Source organism: Pseudochaenichthys georgianus, chromosome 20 (genome assembly GCF_902827115.2).
Source record: "Pseudochaenichthys georgianus chromosome 20, fPseGeo1.2, whole genome shotgun sequence".
In the NCBI taxonomy this organism is placed as follows: Eukaryota; Metazoa; Chordata; class Actinopteri; order Perciformes; family Channichthyidae; genus Pseudochaenichthys; species Pseudochaenichthys georgianus.
Genome location: NC_047522.1, coordinates 21,702,642 through 21,728,268, shown reverse-complemented (window position 1 = coordinate 21,728,268; position 25,627 = coordinate 21,702,642). Strand labels below are relative to the sequence as shown.

Below are 25,627 nucleotides of genomic sequence, written 5' to 3'. Positions count from 1 at the left end.
AAGCTCGCTCCATTGCGGAGATATTCCCGCGAGAGTGCGGAAAACTTAAATGTATTTATTTATTTCAAATGTGAAATTTTACCAATATACTCACGGGACACTAGGGGGCGCTCACGGACCACCAGTGGTCCGCGGACCACACTTTGAGAAGCACTAAACTACACAGAATCACACTACACACCTACGCAATGATTACATTCAGGCAGACTGTAGAATACAACCTCTTTGGACAATTTATATACTTATCGAAAACAAACTACAAAATGCAATACCTTGGAAAATGCCGTTTAATAGCCTTAATTTTCGCTAAATTGATAGATCAACTTTAAGACCCCGCGGACACCCTGGGGAGCAAACAGAATTATAAAGTGACATCATTCTCGTTAGGTATATTTGTACAAGAGTTTTATTTACAGTGTTAACAAGGTAGTGGACTGTGTCAGTTCATTTATCCTCTGGCTGTGCTCAGAGTTGACACTCGAAGCAAAAAAAAAAGGGTCCAGCCTCTGTGAAATACCGTACGCCAACGTAAAGGCAAAATATACACTTTGTCATAATTAACAAACAATGTCTTTCAGCTGGAATTAATAGGACAAAAAGGGTGGGATTCACTTGAGTGAGCAGCTTTTTTAACACTGGCAAAATGGAGTCAGTATTTTCATACTCGGGTCAATCCTCTTCCAAGTTGTAGGCACTGAACGCCACGATGCAACAAAAACAAACACAAAGAAAGACACAAGAGGCACAAAACACACAAATCGACGATACATTCACAGAAAAATACAGGATAAAATAAAGTGTTCTTTGAGTCTTCTGGACGTTGTGATGTCTGAACATGCACGGGGAGGAGAAAATAGGGAGCAAAGTCTCATTTCTTGAAAAAGGTGTTGCGGGTGATGCTGTACAACAGATGGTAAGGCTTTCGTTTCGGGGGCTCAGCCAATGAGAAGACCTGCTGCTGAGGCACGCTGGTGGGTATGGTGATGTGCCGCTGGTGGAGCGGGTGCAGGTTCGGGTGGTGTGTTGGGACGGAGCCAGAGTAACCAATGGCTGAAAAAAGGTAAACGAGTGAAGCAACAAAACATTAGCAATTCAACTTTAAGTGAATATAAAAAACAAGATACATTTAAATGATGCAAGGCTTTACTTTTGCTCTTCTTCTGTTTGGCTCTTCTGGCATTAACAATGGCCTGTTTTCTTTGCTCTTCACTGATCTCCATTCCTGCAAAGAAACGCACCATGATGCCAACATATTTTCAAACACCCCCTTCAACCAACAATCTGTTCCCTTTTTATTTGACATTACACCCACAGTGGCCCTTTTGCGTCAGGAATGAAAGGAATTCCTCAGCACTCACCCATCTCCTGGTCCTCCTTCACTCGGTGTCGCTCCTTGGCAAAGGCCTGTAACCACCTCTGCTTGTCCTCGGCCTTCCTGCAGCACAGCACGCACACAAACTCCAGGGTGTTGGCGTTGCGCAGGCGCAGAGCGTTCCTCAGGGTCAGGCCCAGGTCCAGGTCCCTCCCGTCGGCCATGTCCAACACCTCGGTCTGGTCCATATCCAGCCGCCCCCGGTAGTGGAGCAGGTCTCTGCGCAGGACGTCTTTCTTACAGAACACCAGCTGGTGGTCGAACAGGAAGAAGCTGCGCTGCTGCAGTTTGCCCTGTCGGACGCCTCGGGTCAGCTCACCAGAGTGGATCAGCTCTGAGCTGCGTTCAAGCACATCAGGCCCCTGCAGCGACACGTTTACATAGACAAAGTCAAAAGATATATACAATGTATAAAACAGGGTTTGACTGAAATGGATTTATTAAGGAATAAACCCCTTGAGATGAACCATCTTGTTTTCAAGGGGGTCCTAACATAACAAACAGCGAGACAGAACAAATAAATCAAAAACTGAGAAAACCAAATCAAGTCACAATACAGCCCACATACAAGACTACAATCACAACACACAAATTAAAGAATCATATTTGTTCATGGCCACAGAGAGGCCACAGAGAGGCCATGAACAAATACATTTGCCCAGCAATAAAATAAAAACAAACAGTGTTTTGTGTGTGACACTCAATGTACAATTAACAGCAAAATAAGAAACATGACTGTTACGGACCGTCCACACGGCGGCGTGCGTTGACGCTAGCCGGCGGGCGTGTCTGAAACTCGACCAACAACCAATCACATGAATCTCCCGCCGCTGACACACAAGCAGCGGTTTGATTGGCTAGAGCTTGTACTGGCATACGATTCGATTGGCTGACGCTTCTGCCGAGGCTTCAAAAGTTGAACATTGCTCAACTTTTGCAGCGAGCCACGCCAGCAAAGCTCCGCGTCGCTTCCCACAATGCAGTTCGGCGAAAAGTGACGTCACCCCATTCAAAGTGAAGCTTTCAACGCACGCCGCCGTGTGGACGGGCCGTAAAAGGGCAAAATGTACCGCTACAATAACCCACTTATATTATTCCCGTCTGAAGGAGCTTTGAACACAAAGGAGGGTAAAAAGAGTTGACGGAACAGATCGGCTAGTTTGATCCTCACCTCCCAGTTTTGAATGGCCACCTGCCAGTGAGCGATGGTGTCCACACTCTCCAGCCGCCTCTTCCTCTCATTGATCAGACTCGCCACGTTCTTCATAGCCTCGTACGCTTTGCTCACTCCGCTGAAGTCACTGCAATACATCAGAGGCACAATAGGCATAAGGTCCACTTTACACACACATAAGACATCTCCATCCAAAGTAACACACGGCATCGATCTCAATCAGGACAACCATTGTCAATTGTTTATTTAAAAATGTGGGCAAATGATGGGTGATGCTTTGCTATACACATAGCATGTATTAGCAGACCTGTGGTCTTTGGGGGTGTACTTCAGTAGTTCTCCCAGCTGCAGGGGGTATTTACAGATCTTCTGGACGGGCGTGAGCAGGAACCCTGCGATGGAAATGTCAATCATCTGCTGGAGGAGCCGACAGGCCTCAAAGAAATGTTTATATTTTCCCGACTTCATGAGGCGGTGCAGCTCAGCACTGGCTGCCGGGTGAGTGTTACAGTAGTCCGAGTAGATAGAGAAGCCCTCGTCCTAAGGACAAAAGAGAAACAATGAGTACAGATTAAGTTCAGGAATATAAACTAGTGATTAAGTAAACTAGGGAAGGGTTTGTACCTGCAAAAGAAAGCAAGAGCCTATTTCACTGAGATGCGGTTGCTCTTTGTGGTATTTCTTCTCCAGGTCTTTGAGAAACTGCCTCTGAAACCGGTAGATGTCTTCTATGTTGCTGAAGATGGTCTTCAACTGCAGCTCAGTGAACATGTCTGGGTGTTTGCGGCACTGACGGATGTAACCCTGAAACAAAAAGCATGTTTTCTTCACTGACAGAGGGAATCAAAAGAAGTTCCAACACTGGTCAACAGGAGGTGCTAACCTGTAAAGTCGGTCCTGAAATACAAATGTATCTTGTTGTTGTATATTACTACAGAAAAGGGTTAGTTCAAATGAATGACTGCTAAAGAGCACAACATGGTGTATTGATTACATCTGGAGCAGCCTTAGATGTAAAGTATGGAAACCCGTACCTCACAGATGTCTTTCAGGTGCTTGATGTAGATGCGTTCTGTGTTCATGATTTCCTGAACCACATTGGTTCTCATCTGCTCCTTGTGCTGAGCGCTGTGTGTGTCTCTGGGAGTTGGATCTTCTTGGTCCGCTACGCTCTCCACGCTTTCTGCACTCGAGTCCTCCTGGTTCACTCGCACCTGAAACACATCCAGCACACACAATGAGCAGCTTTCAAATCACAATTAAGTCCTCAGACTTCGACACCACACATGTCAAACAAATGGATATATAATGTTGCGTTCGATTATGTAGCCTTTATTGAACCAGGTGAAGCCCCTTGAGATCAAAAGATCTCTTCTTCAGGGTGACCAGCAGGACACTAGTTACACATGTAACATAAAAACAACAGAACAACAATAAGGAAGACATACAACATAATGTACAGGGTACAGTTTACAAACTCTATTTACAGTGACAGGTACCATGAGTATCAGACAGCATGTCACCCAGCCGAGTTTCAAAGTGCTGCAGGGGAACCAAAGTGCTCAGTTTCAAACAGCTTTGCAGACTGTTCCAAGTTAGTGGAGCTGCTCATCTAAAAGCTTTCTTCCCTCAGACAGTCCGAGCACTTGGCACATTTAATAAAACCACATCATGAGATCTCTGGCAATACGTACTTTCAATTCGCCGAGAGATCAGAGAGCAGATATAAAAAGGTAGTTTACCCAACATTGAATTATGTTAACTAAAGATTGCAGTTAAGAAAAATAATTATTACAAAAGAGAAAACAACTATTTCATACAAAAAAACTCTACGTCACTATGGTAACAATGTGTGCAAGATTAACCAGCTCTTGTTCAGTCAATTTCATTCAGCTACAAGCAATTACACAGCAGACGGCCATTTGCCAATCAAATAACCTCACCTTGGTAACCACAGCCTGCCTAATTAAGACTCAACTGTCAATCAGTGCTGGTCGCCACGGAAACCAGCTGAACCTCTGAGGTTTGAACCCTAACAAACTGTTGTTTGAGGTTTGCTTGGAGCCCAGCCAGTTTGCCAAGTCTTTTCTGTGCTTCTGGAGAGCAAACATGCGTTGGACACACGGGTCAGGAAGTCCACTTACCCTCACAAAGCTGGAGGGGAACCAGGCCTCCCTGTCGGCCCCCCTGCCCCACCACCAGTCCTTATGCGAGGCATCCAGGACACGGATAACATCTCCAGCCTTAAAGGCCAGCTCCTGCTCCTCCATGGTCACATGGTCCCAGAGAGCCTCAGCATACACCGTGTGGCCAGAGCTTATCCACTGTAGCACACACACACACACACACACACACACACACACACACACACACACACACACACACACACACACACACACACACACACACACACACACACACACACACACACACACACACACACACACACACACACACACACACACACACACACACACACACACACACACACACACACACACACACACAGATAAGATGAAGACACAATTACATGCAGGCCAGGCCCTTGTCTAACATGGAGGATTATGTCTAGACTTGGAAACTGCAGCCAAACATCTTGAAAACATTTTTCATAACGCTCTTCACGCGAGGGCTGTGCGATTATGGCAAAAATCATAATCACGATTATTTTTGGTTCATAATTGATATCACGATTATTAAAAAACGATTATCCATTTACTTTGAAAACATCAATTTTGAACAGTATATTTTGAACAGTTGATTACCCTGAACTTTAAGTATAATTCAACTGAAAAACCAATAACAAAAATAACAACAAAAAGATTACATTCTTTTTTTAATACAATTAATAATCGTTTTATTTAGATTACGTAATCGAGATTAAAATACGATTACTTGCAGAGCCCTACTTCACGCATACAACAGGATAAATATAGCAGAATATTTTGCTGAGTGTTGCAACATGACAAGTTGTCCTCGTCAACCTCACCTCGTTGAGAACGGAGAGCTCCACCCCTGGCTCGAGGTATGGTGTGAAATCATTGAGCTCATCATAGCTGCCCTCCTCCTCCTCCTCACTCACGCTGTCATCGAGCGTCGCAGAACTCTCAGTCACACCAACTGCAACACACACACAGGTTCAAAAACAAACCTCATGGAGCTGAAAACATTCTGATTCAAATAGTTTAGAAAACAAGCCACAGATGCCACACCTGGCTGCACACCAACGCCTTCCTCCAGCACACTTATTGACATTCCCCGCCCCAGCTTTCCCACAGACTGAAATGTGTGATCAACAACAAAAACAGCTTGTTGTTCCTCAAAAAACGTCAATATATCCAGAACTCCGCCGCCCGTCTACTCGCCCACACCCGAATCCGTGAACACATTACACCCATCCTCATCAAGCTCCACTGGCTCCCCATCCCCCAGAGAATTGAGTACAAGATCCTCCTGATGACGTACAAAGCCCTCCATAACCTGGCCCCATCCTACCTGACTGACCTCCTCCACAGACACACTCGCTCCCTCCGCTCTGCTGCTGCCAACCTCCTGTCCCTCCCCACCCGGACCAACCTCAAGTCCTGGGGCGACAGAGCCTTCTCCGTTGCTGCACCCACCCTCTGGAGCTCACTACCCCAATCCATCAGAGATTCTTCCTCCCTCACAGCATTCAAAACATCACTCAAAACCCACCTGTTTAACACTGCATTCAACCACGGACCACCCCCCCCCCCCCCCCTATTTTCTGTTTTGTTTATCTCTTTTTGTCATCTATTTTTTTTTCTTTCTCTTTTCTTTTTTTTCCTTCTTAATTCTCTGTCAAAGCGTCTTTGAGTTTCATGAAAAGCGCTATAAAAGTCCCATGTATTATTATTATTATTAGCTCTCACCGCTGAGCACTCTGTGGAGCTTACGCCGTCCAACGCGGTCCAGTCCGATGGGGGTGCTCTGGGAGAGGGTGGAGGGGCGATACCTTGCAGACACCGCTTTGTAGGGGGGCACCTGGTGGGAGGGGATGGGCGGCCGCGACAGAGGCTGCAGAGGAGACACGGGGAAACATCCTGGGATTCAGGGAGAGCTCACTTTCTCAGGCTTTCAGCGATAAACTGATGACTCAACAGATCACCCCCTTAAACAAAACCTCGAACAACGTTTTGGACTTTCATTTTGTTCTGTGATAACAGCCAGGGGAAAGAGATGACAATAATACTGAGCTTATGGGGGCATTGAGTGCTTGTCTTTTCGTAAAGCTCGGTTAATGTTAATATTTATATTTTTTAAGAATGTGTTCATATTTTTTTCAAACATAAAAAAAAGGGGTGTATGTCTATATTTTTTTATTTAAATAATATATTATAAACAATTCGAAATAATATATATATAGTATTCATTATAAAGACTGAAGTCAACCTTGATTCATTACTTTATCCAACCTTATAAACAGTGGACGGGATTTTATCAAAATACTTATTTTCTTTTTTGAAATGTGAGTTTCCATTTGATTTAAACTCTGAAGGCTTACAGCAGGAAGGCGGTCCTTCTCCTCAGCATCAGCAGAGAACATATCCCCAACTCCGATCATGGAGATCGGACGCTGCTTCACGCCTTCTCTGGTCATGCTGCAGCTGTCTGGGATTTCTCCATTTCCACATGCACCGCCACTGCAGTCTTCACGCGACGACGCGTTTGTTGTCCTTTCCTCAGCAGACAGCTCTGCCACTTCCTCTGGAATGAAGTGCTTCCTGGAAAGGAGCTGCCCGTAGTCGGAGATGGGCCGAGGTCTCGTGCGTCCACTCCTTCGTCTGGGCTTGACGGAGGATGTTTCCGTCAAAGGGTCTGTGGGCGACCCTGAGAGACATGTGGAAGAGAGAGGAGAGCTGCTGCTGGTTGGAGATACATCCTCTGTTGGGAGAAATGCTTCTGGGCCTCGTTGGTCTGATGATGCCTAGGGATCAAAAGCAAACACTCAGTAAGGGCTGTTATTGATTTCCCTGTACAATCATCTGCAGTGCACAAAATAGTAAAACGTTCAGCATCTGTTAATCAGAAACAGAGCAAAATAGCACCACACGTGATACACTAATGTCTCTGTTGAGTCTCAAAGCAGAACCGCAAGAAACATTTCCAGTGGCTTTTATCAGGACTCTCATGAAAGCCTTTATTATCATGAGAGAGTGTTCCAGTTCACACAGTGATATGCTCCACAACTCAATAAACCACTTTGCTTATCACGTTCAAACAAGAACTGCATCAGAAATTCCCCAAATACTCCTCAATTAAATACTATCTCGGTATACTCATTGGTCAAATATTGGCTAATTATTACATGAAAATTATTGTGCAGTTCGTTAGTCAGCGATATCAACCTCACCTCTCGGTCTGGGTCCGGTCCCCGGCATATACACTGGAAAGGCACACAGTGGACGAGCACCATTGTCAAACAAACACAAAGGCCTGTGTCCTCGAGGCCAAGTCCCGACTGTTTCTTTTATATCCCAGTCAAATCCACTTGATTTCTAAAGTCAGCAATCAGGTACATCTTAAAGAGCAATACCCTACTCTCAGACAGAAACATACTTCACTATAAAGTGTTTATGGTCCTGTTTATGGTCCTGTTTCTGGCGCTCGTAGCTGTCGAAGGCCCGGCGTCCATAGCGTTGGACTTTGATCCGCCGTGCTTCAGCGAAGACGTGAGGCGGGGGCTGTACTCACTCATAGCTCCCTCCCTCCCCTCCCTCCCCCCGCAGCAATAGGACTATGGAGCCTTTTAGAGCAAGTGCCACTAATCATAAACAAAGCCTAATCATTAACTGTGCTCCTTCTGGGTGCCCGGTGGCACAGAACAGCTGGCTTCGGCATACGACCCAGCTGCGGCAGAAGTCAGTGTATCATTCACAACTGACAGGAGAAAGGGACAGTGAAGACGGACTTATGCCTACGTCATTATTTATTTGACACCGAAGGGGACTTTGGACACACGCAGAGCTCGTTATTTCAGCACATGCGCACAATACTGACGGGCACCACGTCGACATGAGAACTTATGTTGCCCGAGTCAAAGTCATGACATGTCGTGAAATCCGTCGTTTCCTGAGACAAGGGTCATTGCCCTTCAACTGGGAGATTGGCATCCATTGATAATCTCGCTTCTAGATTATAAAGACATTAGATCTTTCCTTCCTCTTTGAAACTTTACAAAGGGCTCGTTATCTGATAGATTTCCAATCCTGTGGTTCAAATTCAACGATAAAGGTGTTGCTGATTAGTGGAAACATTTTGCAGTGAAGATCTTTGAGACTAGGTGGGTAAATATAACATCTGTAGCTTTTTCATTGTTGTTTGGAACAGAATATCTGCATCTCCTGTGATAAGAATCAAGGAGAAAGAGTGGAGGAATATTGTGCAACAAAAACAATACCATCTAAGGTATGTGCCAGATTTGTATCACATCCGACCCCCGTCATGTTTACACCCAGAACTCTCCTTCCTTACCTCATGTGGGAGCATGTTGACTTCAGTCTGTTCTTGTTGTTGGCAAGAGCCTTTCACGCTGACAGGAGATGGATCGCATTCTGCTTTAGAACCACTTGTTGTAGTCAGTGATTCATGCTGAGCAGGTGAAGTGTGCTCTGTTCCCTCTGGGGGCTCCACAGAAACCTGGCTGATGAGGACCTGGTGCTGCTGCAGAGTCACATCGTATTCAGGCTGCAGGGGGGAGCGTTCAGCAGACATGACCCGGGCTCTGACGGGCGAGGGCCGGCGCTGTCGCTCATTTGTCGTCAGGCAAGGCACGCGGCGGGAGTAGTCATCGTGAAGACGTGTCAGGGGCGACAAGGGAACTTGAGAGGTGGGGCTGGGGGAGGGACTTCGCTTGCGTCGTACAGTGAGGTCGGTCTTGCTGCCTACGAGCTTTAGCATCGGCCCCTTGGTCATTGCAGGGCCCTTCCTGTGGCTGAAGTCCGATGAGGAGACGCTGCCTGACCTCAGGATGTTTTGTGTCCCGTTTGTCGTGCTGCACCCCGGGGCATCGTGAGGCAAAGTAGATCCTGAAGACGGAGCTTTGCGTCTGAACGGTGCCTTAAATATATGAAGATTATCTGCACTTTTGCTCAGTCTGCTCAGCACTTTCACGTTTGAGTTCTTTGTTTGGACATCGACCTGTGATGTGGGATCTGGGTTCTGGTTTGTGGGTTCATTTGTGCCGTTTCCTGCGATCATCTTACTCCCCGTGTCGAGTATAGAGATACGCCCCGCTCCGTACGCTCTCCGGATACTCCTCGACAGTCGCGTGTTGCGCGTGAGTCCGTCTCCTTGATCGCTTTCTTCCTCATCAAAGTCCTCAATATCTGATTCACACTCGCTCATCATGACGAACTTTTGTCCTTCATCATTTCCATTCGAGGCCCTGTATCCCTCTGCAAACTTTAAATCATTTGTTGCATCACCTTGGCCAAAGTCATTGCTGTCCACAGCTGCGCCATTAGCCATATCCTGATCCGATGGGTCGTATTCCCCATTGTGGATGACGGCCCCTCTACTCTGTATACCCTGCAGCACCGAGGAGCGGAGCTTTTTGAAGGAGTCCACAACACCCAGACCAGGAAGTCCCGACCAGGGCTGGGTGTTGCTGTCGTTGCTGTGGGTCGAGGTGAGAGGGTCAGAGGTTGGAATCTGAGGGCCCTTCCTCGGGTTGGAAAAAAGCCTCATAATCCTGGTGGAGTAAGGCTTCCCGTCAGGCTGACCTATAACAGGGTTAGACCAGGCGGAGGAGTTGATGCCGTTCAGTCTGTTCTCCTCAGGACCCGCAGGCATCGGCTGTATGTGGGCGCCACACCCCGACAGCAGATACGGGGCCCCAGTCTTGTCAGCATGACTGTGGAAGGGGTATATATCGCTGAGGGGCCGGCTGCGGATGAGAGGGTCAGTTTTGGAGCTGTGGAGGCCCGGCAGAGAGTCTTCACTTGTGGACAAGACCCTGTCCTGTTGATCCTCCTGCAAAACCAAACAGAGACTCAGTTTAGAAATCCCTGCACGTTGCAGGATAAAGGAAATCATAATAATACTCTTAGAAAGGCCTTTGATTATGCTGAAAGGAATAAGAGCGTTCACTTTTGTCTGGATACAAAAAAATGTGTGATGTCACGTCTTTTATCAGCTCATATACTCTGCATGGAAACAACAACATTAATTCAGAATGAGTTCATGTTTTGCAAAAGATTAAATCTGAACCAGGCCATAGAATACCGATAGCAACCACGCCAAATCCATACAGGGTTGCACAGCTGTTACTTTAGTCAATATTATATTTTAGTTTTTAACACAATGGCCTTTGATCGGTTAAAAGTACAGGTCGGAATCGTAATGGGAAATGCAAAAATGGCATCAGAACGACTGCACAGTACAGTGTCCTCTGTGTCTTTATGTGTGAGAGGAGGAACAGAGGGAATAAAGGAAAGACAGTTAAACAGGAAGACAAATATCCTTCAGTGTGCGCAGAGCAGCAGAAAGGCTTTCACTGGGAACACTACGTGCATTTGTCCTTGGTGCTGTATTTCAATGTCCAAGGAGAGCCGAGGCCCAGGTCAGGGTAGTGTTGTGCTATGTTCAGCATTAAGTGTGTGTGTGCGTGTGTGTGTGTGTGTGTGTGTGTGTGTGTGTGTGTGTGTGTGTGTGTGTGTGTGTGTGTGTGTCTGAGTGAGTGAGTGACTCAGTGTGTGTGTGAGTCAGAGCGGTGGTACATCAAGCTGAGACTTTGAAGTGGGGCTTTGTGAGCGTGACTAAGCAATGAAACTTTCTAATCCATTGTGATTAATGCAATAAATTGCCCAGTTTTCTCCAGATTACTAAAATGAGGGGGCGAGGGATGGGGGTTTAGGTGGTGTCAAATCAGTTCAACTCTTTAAAAACAAAGTCAATGTGTGTGTATATATAGCGTTCTTACTACTGCTGTTTTCACAGGGTACCTTTAGCATGTCATAGTAGTGACAGGTGTTACTAATAACATTAGCAGAGGCTCTGTGCTATTCAAGTGTCCTAATGAGCCATGGCAGAGTGTCAGAGAGTCGGCATGCACAATACCAGGGCCCTGAAACTGACGGAGCTAAAAGGAATTCAGGCTTCATTTATTTTATTGTTTCCACACGTGCTTCCCCTGCTGAGTCCAAAGGGCTTAAGAGAAATAGGCACAGTGTCTCCAGGTTTCTTTTGTGTACTTTAAACTAATGCTTGTATGTCTGATGAAGTCATATAACTGTTAATGCATGATAACCGACGCAATACATTGCCACTGTTGTTCATGTATTCCACAAAGAAATGTGTCGCCGGTGTTGTTTCGCTTGTCTGCTGCGTGCGTACACATGCATGGAATCGTCCCCACCACCCGCCTGCTGCGCGTTCGGCAGCAGATGGGCTCTCTGAGTCAAACCCTCTGTGGAATCTGCCGTCACTTCAGCCCGCTCGCTCCATCACACCAAACACTTGTGTAAACACAGAGCCACCGCTGCCAAGCACCGCTGCTGACAGACAGTAAACAGCCCTCGTGAACAATGCGCTGCTTTCAAAAGCTATCCTGAATTGTCGTCTTGTACTTTCTCCTCCTCTGCCACTGCCAGATGACGTTGAGCAGCAACTGGAAATATACTGGCTCATTCCCTCTATCTATGTCCCAAGAAGAAAGATGGGAGATAAGGAAGGCATTTCTACCACTTGCTTTTGTTTTGAATACTCTCGTCGTGCCATCAACCTTTCGTCCCTCTGTGGTATCCTTCAACACCTTCCTGCCTTCCCTCTTCAATGTGACGCCACATGCAAGTTGCTGTCTTCTCTCATACTTGGCAGGTCTGATAGCCCGAACAAGCTCGGACTGAAATGCTTTTGCTTCAACTTCGAAAACCTCTGGAAGATTTGTTTGTCTCTGTGACAATTAACTGTGGCCTTTAAAATTGCCGACGCCTTTTTAAGCCTTAGTGTTTTTCTGGTCTAGACTGAGTGCAAAAAAGCTTTGAGGTGCATGGCAGACAAACTTGTTTCGCTGTTCAAATCCATACCTGACAATTCCCCAGAACATAATCAACTCTGACAACTGCAGCTCCTGGATTATAAAAAGCGTTTTAGCATGCAAGAGCAAATACAATGGTATTCACTATTCAGCACTGCTTTTAGTCCGAGCACCACATGTCCATACTGTCCGCAGCGCATTCACAGTACCGGAGTATGCAATTCTGAAAACACCTTTAATTTTGTAAATGTATTTCAAAAGTCAAGATCACATTTGTAGCTCGGGTCTCTTTTCCTTCCCTCAAACATTTCTGAATTAATAACAACAAAAAGCATCCACTATATCCCACCTACAGATTTGCATATTGCAACATCGAGGCAGATATGAGTCACATGAACATCACGCCCTACTCGCTGTGAATGCAGGCCACCTTTTCTATGAACTCTCCTCTATCATCTTCGCCTGCGTACCGGGATCCTCCTCGATGGGAGCGGCACTCTGGGGCCCTGGTCCAGAGTTAATTAAGAGTTCAGGGAGGAGCCCCCCCCCCCCACACACACACAAAAACACATGGCAGCCAGCTGGAGCCAGCTTCAGATTAGACTCCCAGAGATGAGGATGAACAATCACCCCAGATACATAAACAGGTAAACAAGGGCTTAAAGAATGCACTCTGAAAAGCACAATTAGTTAGAGCATCCTTTCTCAAAGTGCACGGCCCTTCACGTTCATGTGTGTGTGTGCATGTGCACTCAAACACACGCTTAGCTGAGCAGGGAGGAAGGCACTTTAATCATTGACTCCCTTCCTGTTTGCCTAGAAGCCCCAGGCCGTTATGCAAGGAGTCATGAATTCATATAAGTGACCTGCTACTCTTGGTTCAACCTTTGCAGAGGTGACCTCCCGAAGGATAAAACTCATTAGGCCAAAATGAAATTAAAATTGAGAAACTACCAGACGGAGCAGATCAAGTTAAAGTTAACTTTGAAACATTTTCTTTCTCTGGCTTAGCTCTGAGACAGACACAAACACCCTGCAGCAACTTGGCCATTCCTCTGTAAGCTGTCACTTTACTGGTCTTCTATTTGTCTTGACATGCCTGTAGGATGTCCTTAAATGCTTAAGTGTTTTAAAGATTGGTTTAATAGCTAAATCTATGTGTGTGAAACTAAAGCCCCACTTTTTCTCATTACTATAAAAAAGTTCACTGCATTTTTTTTTTTGCATTCTTAATATTATCTTTCTAGCTCTGACACTTGCTATCTGTTTCCCAGCAAAGATTAAAAGAGTCAGACAGAAAGCTCTGAAGTACTGAATGAGGGAGGTGTGTGTGTGTGTGTGTGTGTGTGTGTGTGTGTGTGTGTGTGTGTGTGTGTGTGTGTGTGTGTGTGTGTGTGTGTGTGTGTGTGTGTGTGTGTGTGTGTGTGTGTTTTCAACAGTTGATTACCCTGAACTTTAAGTGGAACACAATTCCAAAAGTATGGAAGTCTGCTTATGTCTTGCCTTTACTGAAAGGAGGGGAGGCAACTATTTTAAATAACTATAGGCCAATCTCTAAATTGTCAGTTCTGGCTAAGGTGCTCGAACGACTTGTGAGTGAACAAGTAAAGGAGTTTTTATGTATAAATGACATCCTGTCTAAACATCAGTCAGGATTCAGAAAGAAACACAGCACCATCACTGCCACGATGAAAGTGGTAAATGACATTACTACTATTTTAGATAATAAGCAGAGTTGTGCAGCTCTGTTTATTGACCTTTCCAAAGCATTTGACACCGTTGATCATCGCATCTTAAAGCAGAGGCTACTCAGTATTGGCATATCCAGCCATGCAGTGGGTGGTTTGTGAACTACCTCTCTGAAAGGTCCCAATGTGTTCACTTTGATGGACTGTCTTCTGAATGGTTAAACATTTCTAATGGTGTACCACAAGGTTCTGTTTTAGGACCACTTTTATTCTCCATATATATTAACAGTGTAGGTGATAATGTGGATGAAGCTACTTTACATTTTTATGCGGATGATACTGTGATGTATTGTGCAGGTCCCTCCATTAAAGAGGCTGTTGTTAAATTACAAGCTGTTTTTAACATTGTTCAGACTCAGCTCTCTGAACTAAAGCTTCTTTTAAATGTGGATAAAACCAAGGTAATGCTCTTTTCAAAAGCTAAAGAGACACCAGAGCCTGTTTTGGATATTGTAACTACGCAAGGAACAAAACTTGAAGTTGTTGCCTGTTACAAATACCTTGGTATCTGGCTTGATGATTGTCTCTCTTTTAAACTTCATGTCAATAACCTGCTTAAAAAGCTGAGGGTTAGGCTAGGTTTCTTTTTCAGAAACAAGTCCTGTTTCTCGCTTGAGGCCAGGAAAAGGCTCTGTGACCTTTTGACCTGTGCTGGACTATGTTGATTTGTTGTATATGAATGCACCTGCCAATTACCTGAGCAAATTGGATGCTGCGTATCATAGTGCTCTGAGATTTGTCACAAACTGTAAAGCACTTACACATCACTGTTCACTGTATGCCAAGGCAGGTTTACCATCACTCTCTGTACGGAGGCTCAGTCATTGGTACACGTTTATCTATACAGCTTTGTTGGGTAAACCCCCGTATTATATCTGCTCTCTGATAACACAGAGAGTTGCAAGCAGCTATTGTCTGAGGTCACATGATGTAGTCTTGTTAGATGTGCCAAGAGCAAGGACTGTCTCAAGTAAGACAGCTTTTATATGCGCAGCTCCACTTGCTTGGAACAATCTTCAGCAAGAATTGAAACTGAGCAATCTCATTCCTCTGCATGTTTTTAAAGCTAGGCTAAATGAAATGCTTGCTGATACAATGGGCACTTGTAAATGTCTATAACTATGTATCCTGTAAATATAATGTATAATGTCCTTTATTGTTTTATGTTTCATGTGGAACCTATATGCTGCAGGTCTCCCTTGAAAAAGAGATCTATGATCTCAATGGGACCAATCTGGATAAATAAAGGTTTGAAGTGTAATTCAACTGAAAAACCAATACAATTAAATTAAAATTAAAATTTAAAAAATAATCGTTTTATTTCGATCACGTTGTTTTCATAATCGTTGCAAGCCATAATCGAGCTTTACCAGTCTGTGTTCAGACTGGTTTCATCCACACATGATAGCCTGATCAGGGCGACAACTAGGCTATTCAGCTCTGACTGAGAGTGACACCCAGAGCTCATTAGCAGCCCACCAGGACCGGACTGCACGGAGCCGCACATTGAGAGTTAAAGGCTTAAATTAAAACACATATAAGAAACATATTACCTCTTTTGTGGTCACGTGGTTTTGTAATGGGTAACATGTGGATCAGGTGAGCACATATGCTACCGGTTTCCGGAGTAAAGTCTCATATTAGTTCATGACCCAGTTCCTCATTTTTTGATCTGGCAGGAAAAGTGAGATTGGGAGACAACACGCCCCTTTCTATAGAGCGTGGGAAGTACAGGTACAGGCTAAACCAGGGAGTGTCTCACACAGGCAGCCACTTACTCACCCGATCTGCTGAGGACTGTCATAGGAACAGACAGGCAGAAATCTAACACCACACAGTGCAAGTCTTACAGAGGACAACACGCCACTGAGCCTCGTTGTCATCAGTCAACAGTGTAACCTGACAGCAAGGCAACAATTATCAAAAGGCTGATCCATCAACATTTAAACACCATGGAAGCAGAGAGACTCAAGATCACAAATCCACTTCAATTACACGAGGATCTGAGATTATCTCAATAACCAGTTCCCATCAATTAGTGAGATTAGAAGTAGTTTATGCTCCAGGTGGAAAAACACTTTTTTTGATAATGAATGAACACATTATTCCCTTGGCACAAACGTTCTGTACGCCCGACTCACAGCACGGGAAATAGCTGGTTAAAGTTGACAAACAACAGACACAAAGCTGTATTTGATGCCTCTATTATAGAACGTATCCTGGTGTGCAATTATACTGTAGAAGTGTGGTACTGTTGTACAAAATAGTCATTATACATCAGAGGACTGTGACCTATGATTGAGTATTTCACGCTGACTTATCTAGACATCTCAGGTTACCTTTAGTATAAAAGTCCATCTGGGGAGCCATAAAAAGAAGATTATTGATCGTAGTAAACTGTAATGGCTGCAGACTGCTGGTAAAAGTGTAGCCAAGTTGTTAAGGATAAAGCAGAATCTGAAAACAAGGAGCTGAAGGGGATTACACTGAGGAGTTTTCGAAGCGCATGAAGAACTCAGGGCCAAACTGCTTATTTATTTCTGCATTAATTAACTTTCTTAGGCCATAAAGCTCTTTGTAGTCGGTGCCCCCCCACAACCCCTCCTTCACCAACTCCCTGCAGGCTGGCATCTCCCACATCACTATAACAACCACGGCTGTAATGCACCACAATAACCCCCTCTGCTCCCATTTCAAACAAGAACTCAAAGGGGGAAATCACCGCAACTGCAAAGTAGTATTAAACATTTAAAGGAATTATAGTCGAAGAATAACTCAGATATTGTACCTAAAGTTAAAGTACCAGAGTGTAGGAATACTCTGTTACAAGTAAAAGTCATGCAATCAAAATGTTAGTCAAGTAAAAAGGATTTGCATCTAAACTGACTTGAGTACAGATTGGCTCATTTCAGACTTATATACCCGAGATGTTTTATAGTTATCGATCATTAAAGTGTTATCAAAGCTGGTAAAGGTGCAGCTAGTTGTACTTACTTTGTATGCTGCAGCTTGTGAATGTTACTCCAGGTGTAACTAAAGTCTTATTACAGTTTTGACTATAAGTGATGTTATTAGATACATGTAGTGGAGTAAAAGTACACAATTTAGCTCTGAGTTGTAGTGGAGTAGAAGTACAAAGTGAACACATAACTCCCACCAAATTGAATTTAAGTACAGTACTCTGGTAAATCTACTTAGTTACTTTACACCACTGCATTTAAAGGAGTTATAGTATCACTAGCTGTGGCTGTGTGTTAGATAAGCAGTCACTACGCAGTAATCAGGTAAGACAACTTTTGCTCACCCTGCTCATAGTCGCTGATGTTGTCCTCCTGACCCTTTTTCCTCACATCTACGGAGCAGCTGTTTTTGTTGTTCAGCCATAGTGAAGTAGTTTCTCTGAGCTCCAAAGGCTTTCTGCCTCGTCCTCTCGCAAAAACATGTCGGGACAAAACACACGACAAGTCCTCTGCTCACTGCTCACCCCGCAACATATTGAGACAAACGGCTGTGACTTCTTGAACACATTGAGCTAGCAACTTAAGCTAACTCTCTGATAACCTTCTCCTTAATTGCGCAAGCTTTTGCCGCGTTTAATTTCACTTTCCCCGACCGGCAAAACCTGATGCTAGTCATGTAAATTGACTACATAAATACTGAGTCATACTTTTTCTATCGAAGTTGCTCAAGAAAAGCTCATAATATCGCGGTTGAAGGAGGTCTTTCTTGGAGGCTTGAGCATCATTAATGCACTTGTTGCAGTGTTTCTAGGGGGAGGGGCTTAGCGGGGTTACGATGGTCTTAACTGGTTGACCACATAGTTACCGTTGGACTGTGAGCCAATCATAATTAAGTATATGACACCATGACCGCAAAACCACGCCCACATTGGAACGCTGTTCATTGAAGGAAAAACAGGGGAATGCTGCTCCTCACTTCCTGCGGCTCTTGAAGATAAAAAAAGACTGCACCTTCCAGTTGGGTTTTTCGCTGTCTTCCTCGTACCATCTCATTGAATCATGCCCAGAACAATTAATGGTATTTCTATTGTGCATGCCCATCCCCAAACACCAGAGCAATGACAACTAAGTGAATGTTGTATTGTTACACAGCAGTATTTAAACACGTATCTGTGGTAGTAACTTTTGATACAGACTACAATGACACCTCCATTGCATTTCAAGTTTGTTTGCTTTACTTCACAGGCTGATACTGTCATTTCAGCAGAATTACAGGTTCAAGAATTTACAGGAAAATGTATTGAATTGGTATAACAGACAAAACATAATAATCAAAATAATCTGAATAAAAAAATAGCAATAACCTTACAGTGTAAAGGTCCTGCATTTCAGTATATCCTTACGTAAAAGTATGGTTAAATTACTAGCATAATGTTTTCAAAGTATCAAAGACAAAAGGTATTTTCTATACTTAAAATACAATTACCAGCATTCATTAGGAAATTGTGCGCAATTTAAGCCCCAAAGATCAGGAACCCAGAGAAGGTGGTGTCATCATCTTCATCAGCAAAGAGCCCATTGTACAGCTCTCCTCCAGCCACCTGCAGCCACACCTTGTCCCCCACCTCCAGGTGCAGCACGGCACCCCCTGCTGCCTGGTCCTCGCTGTTCTGGTAGGTATCCGTGGTGTGGATGATCTTCGCTCCGTTCTTCACCAGAGCCACCTTCACGTTCCTGGAGTAGACGGTGATGTGGTAGGTGAAGAAATAGGCCCCCGCTGCGGAGCATGTGAATCTTCCTGTTTGCAGATCGTAGTGATTCTGTGCATTGTAGATTATCTTGTCAAACCGAATGGGAGCATTAACTGATGGCAGTTTACTCGCCGCTGTGAGTCCCACGGAGAAAGCGCTTTTAGGGATAACAACTGTGTCGCCCTTCTCACCCAGTTCCCCTTTCTCGCCTCGAAGCCCTCTGTCACCTCTATATCCTATACTCCCTTTATGACCTGGGACACCGAGGTCCCCCTTAGGCCCTGACTTGCCGGGGGGGCCCAATGGTCCCAGAATGCCCCTGTCACCTCGAAGGCCGATTTCCCCCTTGGGACCCTCTGGTCCAATAGGCCCAACATCGCCTTTAGGCCCTTGAGGTCCGGGCAGCCCGAGCTCTCCCTTATTTCCTTTCAGGCCAACGGGCCCTTGGACTCCTTGAGGCCCCATTTTCCCAGGAGGCCCCCGTTCTCCATTGTCTCCCCTTTTTCCTTTGACCGCTGATGGGCCAACTGCACCTGTAAATGACAAGCATACAATGTCCTTTTATGCTTACTGTTCACTGTTGAGTAAAGCCAGATAAGAGAAACCTATATAAGAATAAATTGTGTTAAAGTAGGTGAAATGTATACAGAGGGTACATTTCAATTATTTCAAAACGGGACACTTTACAAAGTTTCCAGTGTAGTTTTATGAAAATACATACCGAGTTCCCCTTTGTCTCCCTTGTGTCCATCAGTACCTGCTGCTCCCATACGGCCAACTTGTCCTTTTAGTGGGTGATTCATACATATGTATTGTTATAGATTGTAAAGATGAAGCTTAAGACATTTTAAAATGTTAAAATGTACATATAGTGAAGTTGTAAAGCAGGATTCTTCTCTTGTAAACTTACCTGCATCACCTTTGTCAGCTCTGAGTCCATCTCGGCCATCTCTGCCAGGTGTGCCATTGTGTCCGGGGTCCCCAGGTATCCCAGGGTGCCCACAAACACAGCCTTTATGTTGAGTTTCTTCCTGTGTAACACACCTGGCCGCCAGCAGAAGAAGCAACAGAGGGACTCTAAATCCCAGCTGCAACATTGTACCTAATGCACCTGTCTTCAAAAAAAGCTAATATCCAACGATGCAAGGTCTTTGGACAGGAGTTAAAGCCAGTTCATAGTTAGCCCTATGTCCACATATCTCCACACTCAGGAGGAAAACAGCGGAACAACAGACAGCGAAGACACCAACTAAAGAAAACAAAAGCTGGACAGGAACTTTGGACAGTGACCTCTGTCCCCAGTGCCATCTCATTGGTCAGGCTGCGTGTGTGGCTTACTTATTGTGTCTGTCAGTAACATATCCCTTTCAGATGCTTCTCTAGTGTAGTTGAGGCTAATAATAAGCACACAGTGTATGTCAGGGCCACACATGCAGAAGGCCACATACTTTGACACAGGCATCATTTTGTACAGTGAGCAAACAGGATATTAAGCACATAGGATGACATCTTTAGCTTTGAATTGAGCGATAACAAGACATTACGAATGGACGCCACCATATTAGCAGACATTTTTATCCGAGATTTAAAGAGCAGCATTGTGATAAGTCACTAGATGCTAAAATGTTAATTCATGCTTGCTTCGTCTCATATGTGCTTTCTCAAATGTCAACAGTCGGAAACAATTGTCAACATAAACTGGATCACTGGCATACAACAATGACCTTTTGTGGTTCAGAGCCTAATGTCGCTAATGCCTTGGACAAAGGTTTATCTTAATGACAGTGCCATTTAGATGTTATCTAGATTAATGGTAACCATAGAGCAGACATAAGGTCAAAGAGTTTTCGTAAGATGGTGAAAGCAATAAGAAATACATTGAAAACTACAACCAAAGAACATTACGGTGAGTATAGGGTTGACGAGTTACTTCATGGCAGTTCTGATGGCTTTCTTTGCTACACCCTCCATACATGCATATCAACTATCGAGCAGCATTATTGGTACAGCAAGGGCTTACATAACTTACTTAGGGTCACTCACAGTGCATACCATTTTGGACTATCTGGTCGAAGCATCCTCAACCTAATCATCATGTCGTGCTGCTGCCCCTTTATTAGATTGTGTACGGTGGAGAGAGACAGCAGGGAGGAGCCGTAACATTAAACCAAGATAAAAGAAATCACCCCCGACTTCCCAGTTATCAACATACCCAGCTTGTGTGTTTCACAGACTGACACACATATATGTTCACATCCTTTATTTCGTTCTTCAATAATCCTTCTCACAAGCCTCCAGGTATAAATATATTTAAAAATATACACATAAAAGTGCACATTCAAGCAATGTCTTTACCTGGCACCAGAAATGGGGTCGTTCACACGTGTTGGCGGCTGCACATTGACTTAAAGATGTGATGGAAAGAATAAAGAACATGGGCGTGGCTCAGAATGAACTCATTTCTAAGTACCAGGACTCAGTCTCTGTAGTCCCATAACCAGGCACACCGTGAGGTCGGATTTGGTTACAGAGGATACTGCAACAAGTCTTCAAGACAAGATAGCAGAGACGTCGTCATTCATTGAGTTCCATTAGGTTTAAGGCTAAACAATTACACAGTAAAAGATCATTTTAAAACAACGATAAATGAATACACAAATGGAAATAAACAGCATACAGCATTCCTTAACAGTGGCGTTCAGATGTATAACACTGATGGTTTGTATAGAGATTCTAATACTAAATTAAGGAATGAGACTAAATTGATGACTTTAAGGTTCCTCGTTAGGTAATCATTTGGACAGTAGACAACGAGGAGGAAGAGCATGTGGCACAAGCGAGGGGACTTTTCAGATCTACAGCATTGGACATCATTTTTTTCAAGATAAAACACTAGGTTTGGGAAAGCAGCAATTCCAGGGAGATTGAGGTTGACATGGCAGGTGCTACAGAAGAGATGGAGGTTTCGGGGCTACAGAAGAGATGGAGGTTTCGGGGCTACAGAAGAGATGGAGGTTTCGGGGCTACAGCGTTTGTGGTATTAGTAGAAAAGCGAGGTCTGGAAGCGGGGGTTACATGATCTACATGATCTGACGGTGCTGGCCGTAGCCCGTCATCCCGGCCTGGGAAGCCCCGCGGTTACTGCCCATCTGCAGGCCGATCAAACCCTGACCCTGGCGGAGCTGCTCCTGGCTGAACTCCCGACGATACCCCTGGGCTTTCCTACACAACAGTAACACATACACGATGAGGCGAATGAAGCATCACAAGCATGCAAGGGAAACATTTTGAATTCCCCCCGTTTCTCTTTACCTGTTGAACCAGTCTCGGTCACCTCTGTAATGCCCGTCGTCCTTAGTTAGAGCCACGCTACCAAGAGCCATGAGAGTTCTTTGCACAGCTGCCATGTCCTTTCCTATAGCCAGAACAAAATGATCCTTGTGTCATGACGTGTATTGCAAACTGATTATCATCGGGAAAAAATGTATATGACGCCAGCGGGAGATGGAATGTAAGTAATCAGAGTTCAAATCACCTTCCCAGAGGTCCACCGTCTGAAATATGTCAGTGGTCGAGACTCCATACGCTTCAGCCGCCTGCAGGAACTGAGAGATCTTCTCCATTTGTTTGAAGGCCATCTGTGTCTCGAGGATCTTCTTGATAGGCTCCTTTCCCCTCGGATACAGGCTGTTGATAAGCCTACAGAGGATCTGGACAATACAATTGAATTAAAGTCACTTAATGAAGGGTTTTAGTTCACTCACATGGTCCTATTTGGCATGTTTAAACGCCATAAATCATATTTTTGTTCAAGAGACGCCGAACGTGCATTTAGTTATGAAACATTTCAAATTGGGAGTCATTTTAATGTTTAGTGGCTGCGTTGCGTAATTGTCTGTTGAGTAACTTGCCGGTGCAGAAATTGATGTCTCTGCCTTTCTCCTCTGAACATTAGTCAGCTGGAGTGTAGAGTGAGAAGACACCGCAGCATCGTGGAGGGTGCATTTTATAATTGGTTGTTGATTAAGTTTCTAAGTAGGGAGTCTGGGGAGTTTTTCACAGAATGGCTCACTGTACAAAACCCTACATTTGCAAAGCAAGCACCAAAACAATTCAAACATTTAAAATCATTGTTTTTACCTTAATTCTTCCAGGTACCAAATATAACATATCGATAAATGCAGATGAATATTATTAAGTCCATTAAGAACTGGAAGCATAAAGCCGGTTGCTAGCCTTGTTTGACTCCATAGGCTTTTCAAATCTGACAGACCACTATTATACTGTATCTTAAATAATTGAATGGCAAACTATTTTAAGCGGCGGTACTGCAGCCACTCACTGTTCCATCCATCAGCCACTTCTGGAAGTTCTCCCTGCCGGGCTGCGGCCTCTCCATGTTTCCTCCGCACTGAGCCACGATCCAGTCCACCAGCCGCTGCTCCAGATCCACGTCGTACTTCTGCTCGATCTTCGCCTGCACCTCTCGGCTCAGGCCGTAGCTCGGCCCTCTGTTCGCCATGGCAGCTCTCTAGTGTGTAGTGTAAAGTGGCCCTGAGGAGAATGGTACACATAAAGGTGAAAGGTGAAATATAAAAAAACATCATATGGTTCCTATAATGAACTTTTGTAGTATATTGGTGAGTTTTTGGTGTCTGCTTTGAATCCATTTGTTTTCAGAGAGTTGACATGTTGTCTCTTTCCTAAAATAAATACATCTAAAGCTTATAGCAACTCAACTGCAACAATTCTGACAAAAACATCATTATACGGATCCTATAGTAAGCATTTTGGAGTATAATAGGGGGTATTAGTGACTACTTTGTATACCTGTTATGAATTAAATTGTGAGATAACTAGAATTCTTAGTTAAAAAATGTATTTGTTTACTAAAATAAAAATCTAAAGCATTAGGGCATTATCATTAACCTTCTTAATGTTTGTAAAAAAGATAGGCCTACATATAAGGGGGAAATAGCAAAAGTATTTCTAAAATAAAAAACCTAATTACAGGCTACTGTTCTTTTAAAATATAAGTTGTAGTATGTAAATGAATACTTTGTTGTGTATTAAATTGCAAAATAACTACAATTCTTATTGAAATAGTTATTTATTTACTACAATGAAAATCTAGCATTAGAGCATTATACTAAACTATGTTTTGTTTTTTTATTTAAGTTGTATAGTCTCTCTCTCTACAGCTTGGCAGTCCACCCACCCTGAAGTAACAAGTACATATAATAGGCAAATAGCAAGACAGGAAAACTGTTCTCATCAAAAAGCATCATCATAGGCTAGCGTCTTTTATACCTCCTGTATATTAGTTATCCACTTTGTTTATTAAGTTGCACTATAGCATCTAAAGCATCGGAGCATTTAACCATCTTAGTGTAACACATTATCCAGGTTTTATAGTCTCTCCTCCCCAGCATGCGCATCTCTGGAGGAAGGGTGTGGTCCATGGCTGCTGTCCCAGACAGGGACATGCCCTCTCATTGCTATGGTAACAATCAAGCCAGTTTCCGGCACGCTGTGTGCATGCTCTGCATGAGGTGAAGTATGACCTCCATGCAGACACACGATGAGAATGACATATCCTAAATGTATTTTCAGAAAGTTTTCCCTCTTCCAAAACACGCATTCATACATGCGTATAGCAGATCTATATTTGGCCTGCAATACAGTTTAATTAAATTACGTCAGCTCCTTTTTTCCGCATTTAAAGATTTCACTTTTGACTTTGACTAATGTGTTCGATGCATCTGTTGTTGGACGCGAGTTACATTCAGTAAACTCAAAGGAAATCCCGACATCACGTTGCTGCGCATTATAAAAACATGTTAAAGGTAACTGCGTAAAGCTCACATACTAACTGCGACAGTGAATCAGCTGATTAAACAAATATACCCACAATGTCATGCACTGAAAGCTGGTTCATTGAATAGAGGCTGCACTTACTGGAGAGGGTGTCCGGTCAGTGTGTCAGATCCGCTGAGATGTGCAGACTGAGGATGCTGAGCCTGAGCATCCATGCAGCAGAGCCGGGATCCTGTCCGGGGGGGGCAGTCACTCGGAGGGGTCCCTGGAGACTCCCAACCCTCCCAACACACAATGCGACGTGACACCGCTTCCGGCCACTGGTCACTCACGTATAGTGCACTGTGCATGGGCAGCATTAAGTGCAAATTGGTCAAGCATCAACCCACTGTACCATTTAAAAATCCTTCATCATAACTGGGAGACGTGTAAAGTCACTATGTTTACTAGTAATTTACTTGAGTATTTTAAAAATGTTGCTACTTTATACTACCCTACAACAATTCAGAGGTTAATGGTGTACTTTTACTCTACTACATTTATTCATGTTCTGTTGATTGTGTTTTTTAAAATATATTATTACCTAGTACTTTTTACTACTATTACTTAGTTTTATACCCCTTTTATCTAGGCCCTTTTTGTATCTGTTTTATATGTCACTGTGGGACTGTGAGAAACGGTATTTCAAATGTTCTGTATATGTATAACACATGTATAATTATTGACAATAAAGCTGACTTTGACTTGACTTAATACCTACTTTGCAGATTTGGATTAATGATATGAAATATTATCAACACCTATA

General features: G+C 44.0%; 3 protein-coding genes across 4 annotated transcripts; all 3 read right to left on the bottom strand.

The window, feature by feature from the left end:
• Window positions 1-388: 388 nt before the first annotated feature.
• On the bottom strand, window positions 389-18,055 carry spata13 (spermatogenesis associated 13). Of its 2 annotated transcripts, XM_034108555.1 has the most exons (13): window positions 17,599-18,055; window positions 9,042-10,541; window positions 7,072-7,494; window positions 6,440-6,584; window positions 5,536-5,666; window positions 4,691-4,870; window positions 3,581-3,760; window positions 3,171-3,350; window positions 2,854-3,086; window positions 2,544-2,673; window positions 1,359-1,734; window positions 1,148-1,222; window positions 389-1,050 (listed from the first exon to the last, which is right to left on the bottom strand). In XM_034108555.1, the coding sequence occupies exons 1-13, from the start codon at window positions 17,605-17,607 to the stop codon at window positions 869-871; spliced, it is 3,744 nt and encodes a 1,247-aa protein (XP_033964446.1). In that variant the 5' UTR covers window positions 17,608-18,055; the 3' UTR covers window positions 389-868. The 2 variants fall into 2 exon arrangements, with proteins under 2 accessions (XP_033964446.1, XP_033964448.1); XM_034108557.2 differs by lacking the exons at window positions 9,042-10,541; window positions 17,599-18,055 and adding an exon at window positions 7,921-8,238.
• Window positions 18,056-18,466: 411 nt separating this feature from the next.
• c1qtnf9 (C1q and TNF related 9) lies at window positions 18,467-20,275 on the bottom strand. Its single transcript, XM_034108829.2, has 3 exons — window positions 19,916-20,275; window positions 19,727-19,789; window positions 18,467-19,538 (listed from the first exon to the last, which is right to left on the bottom strand). The coding sequence occupies exons 1-3, from the start codon at window positions 20,100-20,102 to the stop codon at window positions 18,769-18,771; spliced, it is 1,020 nt and encodes a 339-aa protein (XP_033964720.1). The 5' UTR covers window positions 20,103-20,275; the 3' UTR covers window positions 18,467-18,768.
• A 975-nt stretch (window positions 20,276-21,250) lies between these two features.
• tagln3b (transgelin 3b) lies at window positions 21,251-25,076 on the bottom strand. Its single transcript, XM_034108853.2, has 5 exons — window positions 24,964-25,076; window positions 23,348-23,559; window positions 22,541-22,715; window positions 22,318-22,420; window positions 21,251-22,227 (listed from the first exon to the last, which is right to left on the bottom strand). Exons 2-5 carry the CDS (start codon window positions 23,525-23,527, stop codon window positions 22,086-22,088), a joined length of 600 nt encoding a protein of 199 aa, XP_033964744.1. The 5' UTR covers window positions 23,528-23,559; window positions 24,964-25,076; the 3' UTR covers window positions 21,251-22,085.
• Window positions 25,077-25,627: the final 551 nt, after the last annotated feature.